General features: G+C 41.0%; 1 protein-coding gene across 1 annotated transcript in view; it reads right to left on the reverse strand.

The window, feature by feature from the left end:
* Positions 1–17,386, reverse strand: part of R3HDM2 (R3H domain containing 2) — a 2,908,810-nt gene that overhangs the window by 417,700 nt on the left and 2,473,724 nt on the right. The window contains exon 13 of the mRNA XM_044083626.1: positions 15,244–15,344. Within this exon, the coding sequence (XP_043939561.1) occupies positions 15,244–15,344 (101 nt within the window). The remainder of the gene's footprint in view (positions 1–15,243; positions 15,345–17,386) is intronic.

The raw sequence follows: 17,386 nt of genomic DNA on the forward strand, positions 1-17,386 counted from the left end.
ATATATATATATATATATATATATATATATACATATATTTTTTTTTGCTACTGTTTGGAACATTCTACATTTATCCAAATTTAGCCTTCCTAGAGGGCACCTGGCATCTGGGGCAAGAAACACTGAGGAAAATGGCGTCGGCTGATGCCTTTATACCCCAGAAGCTCTGATGTCGGGGAAAGTGCGACATCAGCCGAGGCCAGACCCAGACTTTTGGAATCCGGCCGACCGAAGGGCTGCCTGAGGCAGGACAACCCATATGTTATGACTGCAGATGCATCCTTGAAGGACATCACCCAGAATACTTGTCATCTCAAGTGAGCCGCCACTACTGCCATGCATTTGAACACTCTGGGGGCTGTAGTGAGACCAAAGGACAGAGCTCGAAACTGAATGTCTGGCTCCTAGCCGGAAGCACAAATGCCTCCTCGACCATTTGTCTATTTTTATGTAGTAGTATGCATCTTGGAGGTCTAAAGAGCACATCAAATTGTCTTTTTCCAGAAATGGAAGTATCGACTGCAGTGTAACCATCTGAAATTTGCTCTTCTTTAATGATTTGTTTAATTTGCCGATATCCAAGAGTTGTCTCCAGTCCCCCATTCTCATTGGAACTAAAATGAATCTTGAGTAAGCTCCGGATCCTCTCTGGTCTGTGGTGACTTCTTGGATGACTCTCTTGTTTAGCAACTTTGAGACTTCTAAAGTTGCTTGTTCCATTTAACTCTGTGGAATGTCTGGAACTCTTGTGTTTTCGGGAAATGGAATGGAAAAGGGGATAACGTAACCTGAGGATATTATTCTTTGCACCCATTTGTTCTTTATGTCTGGCCAGGCTTGAAGGTGATGCCCCCCCTCCCAATTACCCCCAGAGGTAGACAAATCAGGTCTCCCCCTTCAGGAGCGGTGAAAGGCCTTTCCAAAGAAACTTCTCTACAGCCCTGATTTTGCGGGCCTCCTCTGCCACACGGTCGGCATCTTCCATTGTTGCTCTCCCCTCTGCCTCTAGGGGAACTTTTATGCCTCTAGGGGAACTTTTACCCTGTGTTTCTGGGAAAGACCTTTTGAGATTTCCTGAACATCTTTTCACTCCCTCTCTGTTCATTGGGAAAGGGTCTAGTAGGAGCGGCAAAACATACTCCAATGGCAGATAAAGTCTTGTCCTCCTGTTCACACCTGGTGAGTGTTTCCTTTACTTTGGACCCAAACAAAGAGCAACCATCAAACGAGGTGCTAACAAAGGAAGACTTGAAGGGCTCTGCAAAATCGCAAAGGCACATTCAGGCCTGCCTCCTAAGAAAAATACCTTAACCCACTGCCCTACTCGTTCCATCCACTGCATAAGAAATCAGCCTCATGGAAGCATTAGTTACAGAGTTTAGGTTAGCAAGCTGTGAGGCTACCTTATCTGTGACTCCATCAGCTTCAGCCCCTTGGAGGGGATCTGATAGTTCTTTTAAGAGATCCCACTGCAGTCTCATGAAATGGCACAGGTAGCCCAGTGACTGAAGAGCAAAGGTCGCTAAAGAGAATACGAGCTTCCCATATCTATCCGTGGTCCTAGAATCTTTACTAGGAGGATGGACAGAGAAATTGTTTGAGAGTTCCTTTTTAGTGGCCACCGCCACGACCATGGCATCTACAGCTACTCCCTTGGATAGAAAAAAATGTTGTCTTTCAGTGAAGTAATGTATTTATTTGGCCTCCTGGAAGTGGGTACTATGGTATCTCAGGTCTCCCACGCCTTCCGAGAGATTAAATCAATAAGTTCAACAGAAGACAGTCAACTAATAGGTGGAAGGGGCAAGACCCAAAGGCCTTCAGATAGACCGACTCCTCAGCCAAAGCGGAGCTGGACTGCCAGCCACGCAGAGCTGGACTGCCAGCCACGCGGAGCTGGACTGCCAGCCACGCGGAGCTTGACTGCCAGCCACGCGGAGCTTGACTGCCAGCCACGCAGAGCTTGACTGCCAGCCACGCAGAGCTTGACTGCCAGCCACGCAGAGCTTGACTGCCAGCCACGCAGAGCTTGACTGCCAGCCACGCAGAGCTTGACTGCCAGCCACCTTGTTGTTTTAATACTTCTAGGATGTCACCAAAGGAGACATCCTCAGGAGGTGACCAGGGGGACCCTTCTGCATCATCAAGGTCAGTGTCTGAAGAGACTGACTCCTCTGGTGAGTCCAGGTGCTTTTTCTTCCAACTTCTCTTCCGAGGAACTTCCTCGGAGGGGTAATCTGGGGAAATTTGGGAAGAGGAGTAATTCCCTTGTTGGATACCCTAAGGCCTTGAGTCTCGGTGTCCCTATGGATGGGTAACGTGAGCAGATGAAGGCACGGGCTGAGAAGAGGGAGGAAAGCTCCTGAGTAGTCTGTGTTTGTGTCTGTGGAGACAATACTCTCCTCATAATCTCAAAGGCCCCCCTATCCCTGGTCCAAAAAAAAAAGCACTGGAGCCGAAGAAAAAGAAGTTGAAGCCAAAGGAACCCCCAGACCAGAAGACAGTTGACTCAAAATCAAGGTAGGAGCTGAACTCCCCTGTGCCAAAGCCCCGAGAGGTAAGATCGGATCAGACAACTGTCCGATCCAATCTCACCCCACAGCTCTGACAAAGAAGTGTTGGCTCTTACAGTCCTCCAGCTCCAAAAGAGCGGAGGAACTTATAGCCGATGCCTGATCCGAAGAGCCTTTGGGCTTCGGATCCGACCCTGACACTAGCAAAATGTCAGAATCTTTTGGCTCCTTAGCGCAAGGTCAGATCAGAGGAGGAATCAGTGCCAGGGATGGGGATGTTGTTCGATCCGATAACTTTGGGATTGGATCCATTAAAAGCTTAGCCAAGGCCGGTGTCTTCAGTAGTCTTTGTACCACCTGATCCACATCTTCATCAGAAAGGCTCCTGGATGACCAGGTAGAAAGGGTTGGAGACTTTGCCAAGATTGGAAATGGAACATAGGAGACACTGGATCCCAAGTAGGTGATCGGCTCCATACTGAAAACTCCACTGAAACTGAAAAGGTCAGATGTGAGAGACTTGACTATTTGGCTCCTTGTCGGATCTCATCTGTGTCTGCTCCAAAAAAGAAGCAGCAGAAGACATTTTCAGTACTTTTTCTCTAGGTTCTGATGTAGACATCGCAGCAGAGAAGCCCTTTTGGTAGATTTGTCATCTTTAGTAGATTTATCAGATTGGTCAGATTTTGAGGACTCCAGTCTTTCAGATATGGCTTCTGAGAAGCGGGTTTTCAATAACCCTTTCAGAATGAGCTTGTTTTTACGCTCCAATAATGCCCTTTGATTAAAACTGTGGCATATGGAGCATGACTCTTGCAGGTGCAATGGTCCCAAACAATACACACACACGTCAATATGTGTATCGCTTAGGGGCATCTTTTTCGCTGCAATCCTCATACTTTTTAAAACGTAATGGTTTACGGTCTTGTTTCTGTGACATTCTGAGCAGAATAAGAGCAAGAAAAGGTCTAACAATAACTGAGAATAGAAGACAAGAAATAAACAAGATTAAACACCCTCTAACTTAAATGGATGTTAAAGAAGAACTCTAAACTTAAAGCTTTAGTTTTTTCTTTTTTTAATAACTAAGTGTCCTGAGATTGCAGACACAAACAAAAAAATTAAAAGGAGAAAGTAATGAATGATTTAAACGTTAGAGAGGCAAAGCGAGACTAGTGTGTTGAAAGAAGGCCCTCTAACTAAAAACGGGCTTGAAACAGGGAGATATATAAAGTAACATTAAGAAATAGAGAATTAACCACTAAAGCTATAATACTGGTAGAAAATGAAGTACTTGGTCCAGAGCTGTTGAAACGCGTTGATCTTCGTGCGTGGCAAACGGGATTTGGGGTAATTGCGTGGTGCATTTGGGATAGGGAAAGTGCCCATGAGCTTGTTGAAGGCTTTCAGCATTGGTAAAGGTAGAGATGAATCCGATGGATCAGATCCGACCCATCAGTGAGAATAAAGGCAAGATTGGACAACATCAAATATGAAGTTTACTCCAAAAAACAGGAGCAGTTGCCCCAGTGTGATGGCTGAAAACAAAACCATCAACTATCCTAATATTAAGGTTGCCCATGCTAATATGTTCTTTTCTTATCTTCAGCCCCCTCCCACATGGGGAAAAACAGCTTCCAAGGTTTCAGTAAACTAACTTTTAGCCATCAGAAAAAAGTGCACTGGCTATATTTAAATAAATAAATAAAAATAAAATAAAATAAATACAACACATTAAAAATTATGCATTGTTATATTAAATGCATTCCAGTACTAAGGCTGATGGAGAGGCAACTACTTGTATATCTCACTCATTTACTACAGTTTCAAATTTAATATGTAAAGATAGTTAGTGAAAAATGAATTGCACTGTAGGATGCACCTTTCTTTCAGTACACAGTGTTGAGAGGTCACAATTAGTTTCCTATGCTTGCAGACAACTCACTGCCAAACAAAAGTAATTAGCAATGAGAAACCAACAGTCAATGACTCTGCAGATGTGTGAAATAATCTTTGCAAATTTCACTAGGAACACAATTGTTCAGACTTCTCATGGTTAATTGCCTGCAGCTGTAGACTTCTTGTCTCCCACTGAGAACATGGAAACAATATCCAATCACTGCAAATATTAAAGAACTACATTTCCGTGCCTTTTATCATTTTCTCTTGCATTTCAGATCTCTTTACTTAAAAGATAACTATTTTAAACCACGGGCATTAATCTAATATCTATCCAGGAAAACAGGGGAAATTATCATCTTAATTCTAGATATAATGTGATTAATATACTTTTGCACCCCCCCTACCACAGCACCTCAATATCTTGACATATTAACTTTAATTTGCACTTTCCAGCCTTTCATATCTTGCTACAGTTGAAGGCCTGGATACAACTAAGAAAATAGTTCCTTGCTTTAATATATGTAGGATATACACAGCAGTCATTGGTAAGACTTCCCCAGTGCATATTTAAAATACTTCTGAGTCCACCCTATATAAAACTGCTTTATAATTTAACATGCAATTTACATCATGAAATGTTTATACAAATAAACTGCTTTACTTAGTTCATAGGTGTGTACTAGGCTAGTGGTCCTGGAGCCTTTACAAGCCCAGCCCATAGACGTGCCCTGGCATCGTGCCGCCCGACATTAGTTCCCAGTGCCTCTATCAAGTACAGCCATTGGAGTGATCCCAGGGTTGAACTATTACCCATCCACTCATCAAGACTTCTCTTGAAGAGGGACAGCGAGGTGCTCTGCTTGACATGTATGGGAAGTCTATTCCAGAGCATGGGCAATCTCTGGGTGAGGATCCTGTCCCTCCAGCATGTTCTGTTGATTGTGGTAATGAGGTTGAGGTCTCTGGAGCATGTAATGCAGAGGGATTGGGATTTCTTTACATGTAGCATTTCTAATAGAGTTGGGTCAGACATGGCTTTGTAAGACAAGCAGAGATCGCCTCTAAGTAGGGGATATGAGACAGAGAATAGTTGGAGTCTTTTCCGTCTGTCCACAAAGGCCATAAGTTTAATGCCTAGGATCCCCTTTGTGAGGTACTTCTGCGGCCTCTCCAGCTGTTGCAGGTGTGAGGTACATGCCAAATGGGACATTATACTTGATGATTGGTCTAATGAGGGAAGAGTAGAGAGAGACAATGACCTATTGCTTCTTGGATGCAAAACCCTTGGTAATGAGATGTGCCACACAGGACGACTTTCTGACCACCGTGGCAATGTGGTGGTCGAAGGAGAGGTTGCTGTTAACCTGCATCCCCATACATCTCTTATAACACCTTCAGTGTTCAGTGGGATCCCACTGATGTGGTAATTAGCATGAACTGAGTTTTTACCAAAGGGGATGACAACGCATTTTTTGGCGTTAAGCTTAAAACCATGGTTTCGGCACCAGTCAATGGTCTCAGTGAGGCCTTTCTGTTGGATGTCTGCATCACTTGGGGTGTTAATAATGGCTCCCAGCTTGTAGTCATCTGCGAACTTGGACAGCCAGAGTCCTTTTGTGTTGGCCTGGACTTCTGAGAAGTAGATGCCGAAAAGCAGAAGACTCAAGACCGATTCCTGTGGGACTCCACTCGTGACTGGTCAGCAGTCTGACTTGCAGTCTGCTACTTTCACACTGTGTGTTCTACCTGTGAGCCAATTTGCAACCCACCTAGTGATATAGGGGTTGATGTCCAGTTTGGTGAGTTTATCAATAATTCCCGAGTGAGGAATGGTATCAAAGGCCTTGGCCAGATCGAGGTAGGCTGTATGCACTGCCTTACCTTCATCCACAGCCCTGGTGACTGACTCAAAGAAGACAACCAGGTTGAGCAGGCATGATCTCCCTTTCACAAATCCAAATTGCATGAGGACTAGAGTTTGGAGATTTTCTATATCTTTGTTAATCAGGTCCATGATGATGCACTCTATAGCTTTACATATCAGACTCGTCAGGCTAATGGGGTGATAATTCCCGGGGTCCGTTGTCGCTCCCCCTTTATGGAGAGGGATGACTGTAGCAGTGCACCATTCGGTAGGGACAAAGCCTGACATGAGGCTGTGACTGAACAGGGCACACAGATGTGGTGCCAGTTCGCTTTGTAGTTCATGTAGAACACAGCCAGGGATATCATGGGGTCCCCATGGAAGCTGTATTCTTGGCCTTGGACAATGCAGCTTTAACTTGTGCTGCAGTAATGCTAGGTGCCTGGCATTCTTCCGGTATTGTGATTGGTCCCTTAGGTGGGGGAGAGAAGGGTTAAGTTGGCACTGAATCTGTCAGCCAGTATGTTGCAGTGCAATATCTTTTGGCTCAGCATAGGTGGTACCATTGTGCAGTAACTCAGAGCAAATCTGGGTACTGCCATGGAGGTTCTTGATATATAGAAGTTTTTGTGATTGTTTTTAGTGTCTGCCGCAATTCTGCCTTCAAAGCTGGCTTTGGAGGATTTGATGAGGGATCTCAACTTTTTGTTGAGGCTAAGAAGGAGTTTTTCCAGTCTTGGGACTTCACCTTTTTTTTGCAACAGTTTCTTCCTTCTGTTGTAGAGATTATTAATGGCAGGGGACCACCAGATTGGCTTCCTTTTTTGGAGGAGAGCGTCTTGATTCTGTTGGGTATGGCTAGTTCCATGCATTAATGCAATGTTTGTACAGTGCACTGGTGTATGATTCAGCAGTCATGCAGCTATTTTCCATTGGCATGGGTGCTGTGAAGTTAGCCACCTCTGTTTTTAGGAGCCCAAAGTCAGCTTTGAAGAAGTTTTTCACGGTGGTTACCTTTGTGGGTGGGGGGGGGGGGGTGAGATGTGGATTTCCATGGTAATTAGTTTATGGTTGGATCTGACAAAGGAGGGATTGACTACTGTAGAGTAAGGGTCGCCCATGTTAGTAATAACCAGGTCAAGGATGCTGCTGCCTCTAGTGGGGATCAGAATGAGCTGGTCCAGGGCATTACAACTGAATTCCAGGAAGCATTGGGCCAGTGTATTGGTACTTGAGTAGTTTTTCCCAGTTGATGGAGGGGTAGTTGAAGTCTCCTAGTATGAGTGTTGGTTTGGACCTTGATAGATTCCAGGGTGCTTAGGAACATGAAGTGAGAGTCTAGGGACATGGTTGGGGACCTACAGCATGCTATGACCTGGATCGCCACCTTACTGTTAGTTGTACCTGAAGTATCTCAGATGCGTTATACTGGGCTACTAGTCTGGAGGTGTGCATATCCTTTATGAATGTGGAGACACTGCCACCTTTGGAGCTTCGGTCCATGTTTTGGGGCCGAAAGGTGTGGAATGAGTTACAGCCTGGTAGGGCAGGGGTGCTTCCTGCCACTTTAAACCAGGTCTCCATTACAGCACAAATGTCGATGTTCTCCATTTTGAGGAGCGCTTCCAGTGAGTGCATCTTGAGATTTAGACTTCTAGCATTGCAGCATGACCCTCAGACTGGAATTATTTACAGTGTTATGGTGGTAATGTGGTCTTACTTCTTCAGACCTTTCAGTGTCCTAAGCATTAACAATGAAGTGGACTACATATTTTACAGTTCACTCCGCAGTTTTAACACAGTCAAAATAATTCCAATATTTCGCAGCCATTTCTTCTTCCAAAGCCAAATTTCACAAGTCTAGTTCTACATATAATGGGACCGATGATTTATAGTATTCATTTATTCATTAATTTCACAATGCTGATGGCCCTCCTGCTGGTCATCTCCATCTCCCACATGAGCATCTAGTTCAAATCTGAAGTACTACTGATTTTTCTAGTCAGCTCCTGTTGCTTAGCACTTTCCATTGGAACAATGAAAAATGTTTCAGTGGCAAAGTCTCTCTATGGGCTTTGACACTGTCAGAAGGAGAAGCAGAGCTCCCTTCTGCTTTGTGACACATTTTGTTGGTTAAAGTTTTTTTCTCTGCATTAGCTTATTCTGCATCCAAAAATGTCTTTGATCTTCTAAGAAAAAATATTCTGAAGATAGCTGGATACAGCAGCTTGAATCTCACCACTACCTCTTGACATTCCCTGATTGCCAAGATAAACTTGTATTCATTTTACACCAGTCAGACTTCCACGCATACACTGTCTCCAGTTTTTAATATTTTCCTTTCTGACACAATTCTGCCAGAAGATTTTTTTTTTCTGCTGGCATGACTGCACCTTAACTAATGTAGGTCTTGGCTGATTTCTCGTGGCCAGGTTTGGAGCATACACATGATGTGCGCTTTCAATTAGCAAACCCTGCTGTGGAATACCAGTCTGGGTGCTAACTTATAAAATTAATATTCTCTTCCTTCTAGTGTCTCTGGTATATCAGAAAAAAAACAGGTTTTCTTTGCACGCTCTGTCTTCTAAGTCTACTATTTTTTGCAACAGCTCTTCAGGAGAATCCTTGCGCTCAGCCAGCATTTCCTCATTTCATATTCTGACTTTTGCAGTTTTACCAACTCATCTGATTAGGTAGTTAAAGTTGCTTCTATTCTTTCCACACTTTTGCCATTTGTCTGTACATATTCTTTCAGTGTGCCATTTTTATATTAAACACCTCTGAGTGCACTTGACTTTTTCCCATCTAAATTACTGGAAGCCATTTCCTCTACCAAAATGAAACAGGAGTTTTTTTTTGCTGACTAGCTGCAAAAGTCCTCCCCAGCTAGAATTCTCTTTTCTGGTTAATTTTCTGTTATTTTCCCCAAATTTCTCCTTTACTAGCATCCAAGTTGTGTAATTACATACTAATAACTGAATTGTATCCAATTTATTAGCTTTAGTGGCTTTTTCCCCACAACAGCAGTTTTCATACTTGGAGAGATCTAATGAACCTATTGATCAGAATGCAGCTACCTTGAAGTCACAGATGCCAGAGTGTCTTAAGCTGAATAGTCAAATCAACCAGTTTATGTGAATTCCCTGACATCTGCAGAAAACAGCTGAAATGGAACTAGGCATTCTGCAAATACTCCTGGAGCTGCAGAAAATCCAAATGGTAAGGATGTAAACTGAAAATATAACACAGACGCACAACATCTTAACACCTGACATTTTTGTGAAATGGAAACTGGAGATATCTACCATTAATGTCTAGGATTACTAAAAAAAAGAATAGGAGGAAAAAAGGAATTGTAGAAAACAGCCTGAAAATTGGAATAACTAGAAAGACATTCAGAAATGAAGCATGCAGAACTGGCCTTCTTGAGCCCTCTTTCTTGGGTACAAGAAAAATCAGAGAGTAAAAGCCTTTTCCCTGCTGGAAAGGGGGAATGGGTTCTACAACATCTTATGATAGCATGTCTGTTAGAATCCGAGGAAACATACATTTTTTTTTTTGAGGAAGCATGACTTCTGATCTTGGAGGGATGGAAGCCCACTGCCATTAGTAATCCCTTGAATCATTTTTTTTCCAGACATGCAAAGGTGGAAGCAGACTGCCTACTATTCTGTGGAATTGAGCAGAGTGGGGAAGGGAAAGAGTGCTTAGGTTGCCATGCACTCGTTTCGGTACCATTCCTCTTCTTCTTAGGGTCCCCTTACCATTTATTTTCAAAGTTTTCTTTAACTGACTTTTCTTGACTTGGTTTAAATGGTTTCCTGCAAAAGTACTGAAGGCTTGATGATGGATAATTTTTGTCATCATTAGGGACTGGTGACAGAGAAAGCCATTTTACTCCCTGCATTAACTTATTCCTTTCTCCTAACCACTTAAGGACCTCAGATGAAGAACTACCAAAATGGAAACCTTTTTCCATGGGAGCATTCAAAATCTGGGATTTGACATCCTCTGGGAAACTCTAACCTAAGCCAAGCATGCCTTAACATGACAGACCCTGTGGCAGGTGCTTCAGACACATGACTGAGCGTTTTGTGACCTGTGAAACATAAGAAACCAGGTATGACAGGAAAGTACTTTTTGAGTCTGAAGCAGGAAGATTAGAAATAATTTGCTGCATGTGTAAAAAAAAAAAAGAAAGGAGGTACTTGGCCACACTGGTCCGGCAGCTGATTACTCAGAAGGCAAGGAGTCAAAAAGCATACCCCTTTCTTCCTCTACCTACAAAATGTCCTACTGTCCTTTTCACTTGGCCAGAATTAGAAGAGGCTGAGGGTTTGGAGGTATAATCTTTCTCTAGGGAAATCTCAACAAGGTCAGCTAGTCGATTCAAGAATGTGTATTTATGAGAATTAGGCATTTCATATAGCCAATCAGGCTTCTTTGGTGCAGAAGGTTGGACATCTAGAAGTACAGTCTGAATTAAAGGTATCCTCCAAAACCCCAAGTACTAGAGGCATTGCCAGGGATTTGAGGGAATGCAGACTTGGGTCATAATACCTTTTCGGTGCCTCTGAAATCTCTCTACCCTCCCATTTGAACAAATCTTTCGTTTTTGAAATAGTGCCAGAAAATTAAATTTATTTTATTTATTTTATTTTATTTTACATTTGTTGACCGGGCTAGTCCAACTGGATTTATGTCCATTTTCAGTGGAGGCCCGGGGAGAAAAGCTCCAGAGGTACAAAAAATTTTACAAATAATACATAGTACAAGTGTGTTATGCAATGGGAAGAATGATATGTAATCACATATATTATAGATCTTAATGAACTAAATAAGCTAACTTAGAAAAAAAGGCCTGTGGAGAAAAGCTCCAGGGCTAAAACAATTTTACAATTACAAATATTGCATAGAACTAATGTGTTATATAATCACTTATATTATAGTTTGTGTCTAACTGGAAAAGGGTAAATTAGAAAGAGATTAAGTTAGAGGTTAACTCTTAGCAATGCAAAAGGAAGGTCAGAAATCTTAAAATTAATAATGTAATATTTACAAAGATAAGGGAAATTTTGTTAGTTGGAGAGTTGAGGTAGATGCAAGGGTCAAAGTGGTTAAGGAAGGTTAATGATAGAGTAAGGTGCAAACAGGTCAGTCTGGGTTGGTGCAAGAGCAAAGCCAGAATTTATTAAAGTATATTAATAGTTGTTTCTTAAAGAGTGGAAGAGTGGACAAAGAAGAGAAGAGAACAGAAGACTCAGAAGAAATATTTTCCTCTGACTCAGATTTACAAGGTACAGGAAAGACAGAAATTTGAGATTCAAACTAGTCTTTCTTCCGCTGACTAAGAGAGCAGTGCCTCTTCAGAGGAAGGCGGCAAAATTTTCTTTTTGAATGAGTGGAAACTGGGGAATGGACTGTAGAGACTGAAACGTTCTAAAGAGTTCCTGGACAAATCCCTACCATTCCACTTTTGACCCCTTTAAACTGGCTGTTGTTGAAGGTGGAGAAAGATATTTGGATTTTTTGAGATTATTTTTCTAGGCATCTCAATCTTAATAGTTTTGGAATTATCCGACCTTCAGACAGCCTTGACAGAACCTACTACTTCTTCTCTTATGAAGCCCTGAGGTATACCATCCATTCCATCAGTCAAAAGTATTTTCCCTTCTAGGCTGACCCCTGGTCTGACTGGGCATACTTGATTCCAGACCCTTACCAACTTCCTATGCAGCATCACCAGAGCAGCTGGGAAGATCAAACCAACGGTTCAAGGGCTCTGACACTACCACAGTGAGTAGTCAACCACATATTGAGAAAAGAGGTAAATGGAAGCATCCATTCACAGCCCTCTTTAATGTTTTATTTTTTTCCTCTTCTTTTCTTCCTTGACTAAGGAGGAATATCCAACGAAGACGACTCAGTAACCATGGGCACCTGGGCCGAGATGTTGCATCACTGATTCTCCAGGAAGAGTTTGAGGCTATTCAGACGATTACATTTTTTAAACTACACACTGTTTTGGATGTAAACAAACAAAAAGATGCAGTACAGATGAGATGTCTTAGTGAATTCTTCAATGGCAAGAAATTTCTAAAATTTGGTACTGGTATGTCCTATTTATACCAGCATATTCTCATCCCTTACTGGACTTAACGGTGCATGAGGAAGGCACAGAAATGTTTTAGTACATTGGCTGGTCATACAATATCCTTGGCAGGATAATTTTCCTATAGCTTTATGCTTTAGCCACAGTGATGTAATGACAAACATTATCTGTTATGTTGTTTAGGCATGTGAAGACAGGACCTCAGGAGCAGCAAGGATCAGGATCTGAACTGCGGTAGGAGCAAAGAGCTGGAGGATCTGAAGAACTGCATGACTATGTAAGGCAGCATATTAAGTCACAGTGAATATTGGTGTACAGATACCGAGCATCATGTCTGCTGCATTTTACAGAAAATGTACAGAATTTTGATTAGATTTCTAGAAATAAACCAACAACACTCCACATCAGATCCACAATTTCCTTTGGAAAGAAAAAAAAACATGAGATAGAAAATTTGCTGGTAGCTCAGCTCTGTACAGAGGCTGAAAATATTTATAAAGAACATGAGAGATTGTCAAAATAAACTTTATGGATAGTGTGGGTTGGGGGACAGATCCCCATGAAGAAAACAAATGGAAGAATATTAAAGAGAAATGAGCCAGCTGAGCTCAACATAATAGTAAAGTTCTGAATAAACAACTAGCATTCATTTGCAGCATGGCATCAACAAGTAAATTTCAACAGATAACCCTAGCATAAAACAGGATGAACAGGATTTTATATATCAGTGTGTGTAAAACCTAATGATATTGTTTTGGGAAATATAAAACAAAATCATGAAAAAATGAAAGTTTTGTTGACAGTATACAGAGTCATAACATTAAACAAATACATTAAGACAGAGATACTAGTACACATTTATTTGTTAAAAATGTTTAAGTGGACTGGGCAGAGGATCACTTTTGCCAAGACCTGGGCCACTGCTAGCCAGACTGTAACCATTACAAATATACTGTTTCTACAATTAGCATAGTTGTTGTTGTTTGTCTTTCGGCTTTTCCTGGTAAGGGGTCGCCACAGTGGAACTCCGGTCCGCTAATGATTGGCAGTAGATTTTTATGAAATGCCGAGGTGCCAGCTCGACGCTCAATCTTTAACGAAGGCGCACCCATTTACGCATGCATGTCTTTCGAACGCTACCCAAACGCGGGGAGGACATGCAGACTCCACACAGAAGGCACTCCCAAGCCCAGCCGAGAATCGAATGGGAGAACCTCTTGCTGTGAGGTAACAACGCTACCGCCATACCACCGCGGCATCTGCATGCATAGTACAAGCTTAAACTCAGTGCAGTAATATATATATATAAAAAAAAAAAAATGGAGCAAGCCTGAAAAATGAGAGAATATTCCTTATAGTGGTCTACAGCAAACAAATCAAGCAACTGCATTTTATCTAGTAACAATTCAGTTGTCGTTCCTTGGATCACTATTGCACTATTCCAAAACTGATGGGCTATCCTGCAGAGGTAACCTGATGTCTGGCCAGCATACCAAAGCAGAACCATCTGAATGCTCCATACATATGACGTATGACCTCAGCCAGTAGGCATAGAGGTATACAAGTGGAAGTATGAATGTAGCATTCTTAGACAACCTTGCCTCTAGTCTGAACGCAGGATCTTTGCTCCCATCGGTCTAAGCACCATGTTATCGTTGCTGCAACTATTGCCTATTCAGCTAAGTACCTTGTTGGGGAGCCTTCTTTTTCTTTATTTTAATACAAAAGATGTGTCAATGTCAGTTAAATAGTGGAAGTGTGATTGTGGTAGGCATATAAACAGAAATGTATAAAACAACTGCATTCTGTAATAATTTTGCAGTGTATTACATTATTGAGGTAAAGGTACTTATTCAATTAAAAGTGGTAGCAAACAACCGTATCACAAGAACAAATTAACTTAAATGTCTAAAGCAACCATACAATTTCTTACACAAACTCATTTTTTTCACTAATTTGTTCATCTTTCAATTCAATAGGCACATTGCTCTAGGAAAAAGGCAAATTTACAGAAAGTGTTTTTAGTACAAGCTGTGATAAAATGAGATCTTATCAGTTATGTGGAGTCCTGAATTCTTAGTAGTTCATATTATGCATCCTGTGTGTTTCTTTAACAGAAGACAATTGACTTAATTTAGCAATAACCTTGCTAAACTGTAAATATTGTAAATAGCTTTTGACTTTAACTGTGTGAATTTGTTAAAATGTATCTATACGATATTTTCTACTATGGGCAATATTGCCCATGCTTTGTATTATTTGATATGTATTTGTACTTTTATTTTTATTCGACTGCTATCTTTACTGTAATTTGTTTCATGGAGCTTTTCTCCCTGGGCCTCCACTGAAAACGGGCTCTCTGGGCCCAGTGAACTTCCCCGGTAATTAAACTGGAAATAAATAAATACATTTGTAGGTTAATGTGCTCAGAAGAAATGTAGCTGTAGCTGAACTGGCAAGACTTTCTAGATAAGTAATGATGCTCCTTGGAGCCAGAGCAATGTTTTTTTTTTTTTAATTTGGGGAATACCGGTGTTGTAGCTGAGAGTACAGTACTGACAGATAATATATAATAAATTCTAGGAGTAAAAAAAAATAATTGCAACCGCCATTCTGAATCCAGTGGAAAAGGGTGTACGACAAAAAAAAAAAAACTCTTAGCTGGTTTAATATCTGACTAAAGTCCAGTATCACTATATTCATTGCCAAATGAAGTCTCCAAGTAGACTGCATTTTTAAACTACACAATGCAAAGCAGAACCCACAGCAATAAAGGCAGCTTATAGATAACAGCACTTTGCAAACACTGGCAGCTTGTTGTTTCAGATCACAGAAATATTCCTTTCACCTACCTGAATACTGCTGCTGTATCTGTGGAGCACTGCAGGGGGATGGAGATGGAGGGATAGGGTACTGTTCAGAGCCAGGCGGCTGGATAAACCCAACAGATGAACTGAAAGTAAAAAAAAAAAAAATAAAACAGTACAAAGCTTCCTATATAACAGCCAGTCTCACCAATCCAAGAATGGCCCAAAGGGCCACTGAACATCCAGCTATATAAATTCTGTACCCAAATTCTTTTACCTTGTTAAAGAAAAATTCACATTTCAGATTTTACACTTCCCTCCACTTGATATCAAGACACATTTTAGGTACACAAAGGCTTGATTATTATTGTCCATCTCAATATTTGCTTTAGTACTACTGACTACATGTACTGTACAATTTCATATAATGCCATAGTCCAAAGTGAATTAGCATTACAAACAAAACTTGAATCATGTGTCACAGTACTTTAATCTCAAAGTATGCTAACTTACCTCACCAGAAACGATGATCCACATTTTACATTCACATCTCACCTCTAACTGAAAGCAAGGACTTCTGTCATCATAGCAAATCTAAAACATGCTCCTTTCTCTCCATTAAATGGAGCATAACTTGGGCTCCTTTCTAAAGTGCAAAACTGCCCCATTTTGTCAACTGGAAGAAATCAAGGTGTCACTCCTCTCTGACTAGTCAATAGCTGCATTCATCCTTTAAAATAACTAATTTGCATCAGTCTCTCTTTTTTTTTTTTTTTTTTTTTTTTTAAAGCTTTCACGATCAGGGGGAATGTACAGGCAAAGTGCATATGGTAATGTCTTCTTCTGACTACACAAGTACATCTAAGCTTGTCAGATTACCTGCATTTCCACTGAAAACAGATGAACGCCTGGCACAAACACTAACAAGTAACAAACAAGTGCATATTTAATGGGCATACATGAAATGCAAACAGTTGACACTGGATGGAAGAGCTGTACAAATACAAAGGGATGATGTGAAGTTTGTGACTCATTAAAGAGAAGCTTCCTGGGAGCTCAACTGATAAGTAAAGATATTTTAACAGTGGAGACACCTCCTCCCTAATGGATTGTCAGCTGGAGTAAATCCCAAGCATTGCATCAACTATAGTGATACACTATAAAGGGGTCCTGATGGAGATAAGTCAGAAAGCAAAGGAGAGTAGTATTGCTGAAACTGAATTAATCCTCAAGTCTTGGTGAGTACCATCACTAGGCGGGCGCCATTTTAAACAAAACCTCACCAAGATGACACTGACATAAAGACTATATTTTATATAGCATACATCATGGACAAAAGTAGGTCAAAAATAAAAAAAGCCAGCTGAGTGCACAAGACCCAGGATAAAAAAGTGCCCAATCCTGGTAGGCAAACTGGTGCCAGGACTGGAAAAAAATTACAGTGTAGAATCCTTAAAATACGAACACATTCCTATAATGGGGCTAAGCCAGGCCCAGGGGGAAGATGGTCCTCCTGTTGTAGAAGGCATTAGCAGTACCTAAAAATCACAAAAACTAATAGACCAAAGAAGAGCCATACAGACAATACAGTGGATTGAGGAGAAGAAAGAAATTATGTTTATTATTAAGCAAAAAGCCCAGAATTTTCAGACACAAGATGCACAAAAAGAGAGAGATTACAGGAAAGAAAAATACTTTCACAAGAAAAACTGTCATAAGTCGCAAATAAAAATGTGTGTTCATTAATGCAACAGATTTGTGAAAAATATTATCTAGACTAAAACTTTGATCTTTTTGGAAAAAGAAGCATCTGAGGAAGTGCAAAAATATAAACAACAAACCTAGAGATTTTTGAAAAGTATAAAAAAGAAATATGGACATGGGAAAGAAAGACAGATCTGATATGGTACAATATTTATGCCAAGGCGAAAGCCAAATTAATCAATACAAAAAAGGCAGCCCCAAAGATATTCAAAGAGAAATACAGGCAAAAGCATCCAAATATGGAAAATTTCACAATAAAAAATATCATCAAAGAGGAAATGCAGAAAAGAAGAGTAGTAAAGTAAAAATTAAAAAAATGGAAGATGAAGTTATGGAATGCCTGTAAAGTGAAGGATTTGGTGTAGGTCTAATACAGGTTACATCACAGCATGATGGAACGAGTCCCCACAGTAACAAGACACAG

Source organism: Protopterus annectens, chromosome 9.part0 (genome assembly GCF_019279795.1).
Source record: "Protopterus annectens isolate FY-2018-M chromosome 9.part0, PAN1.0, whole genome shotgun sequence".
In the NCBI taxonomy this organism is placed as follows: Eukaryota; Metazoa; Chordata; order Ceratodontiformes; family Protopteridae; genus Protopterus; species Protopterus annectens.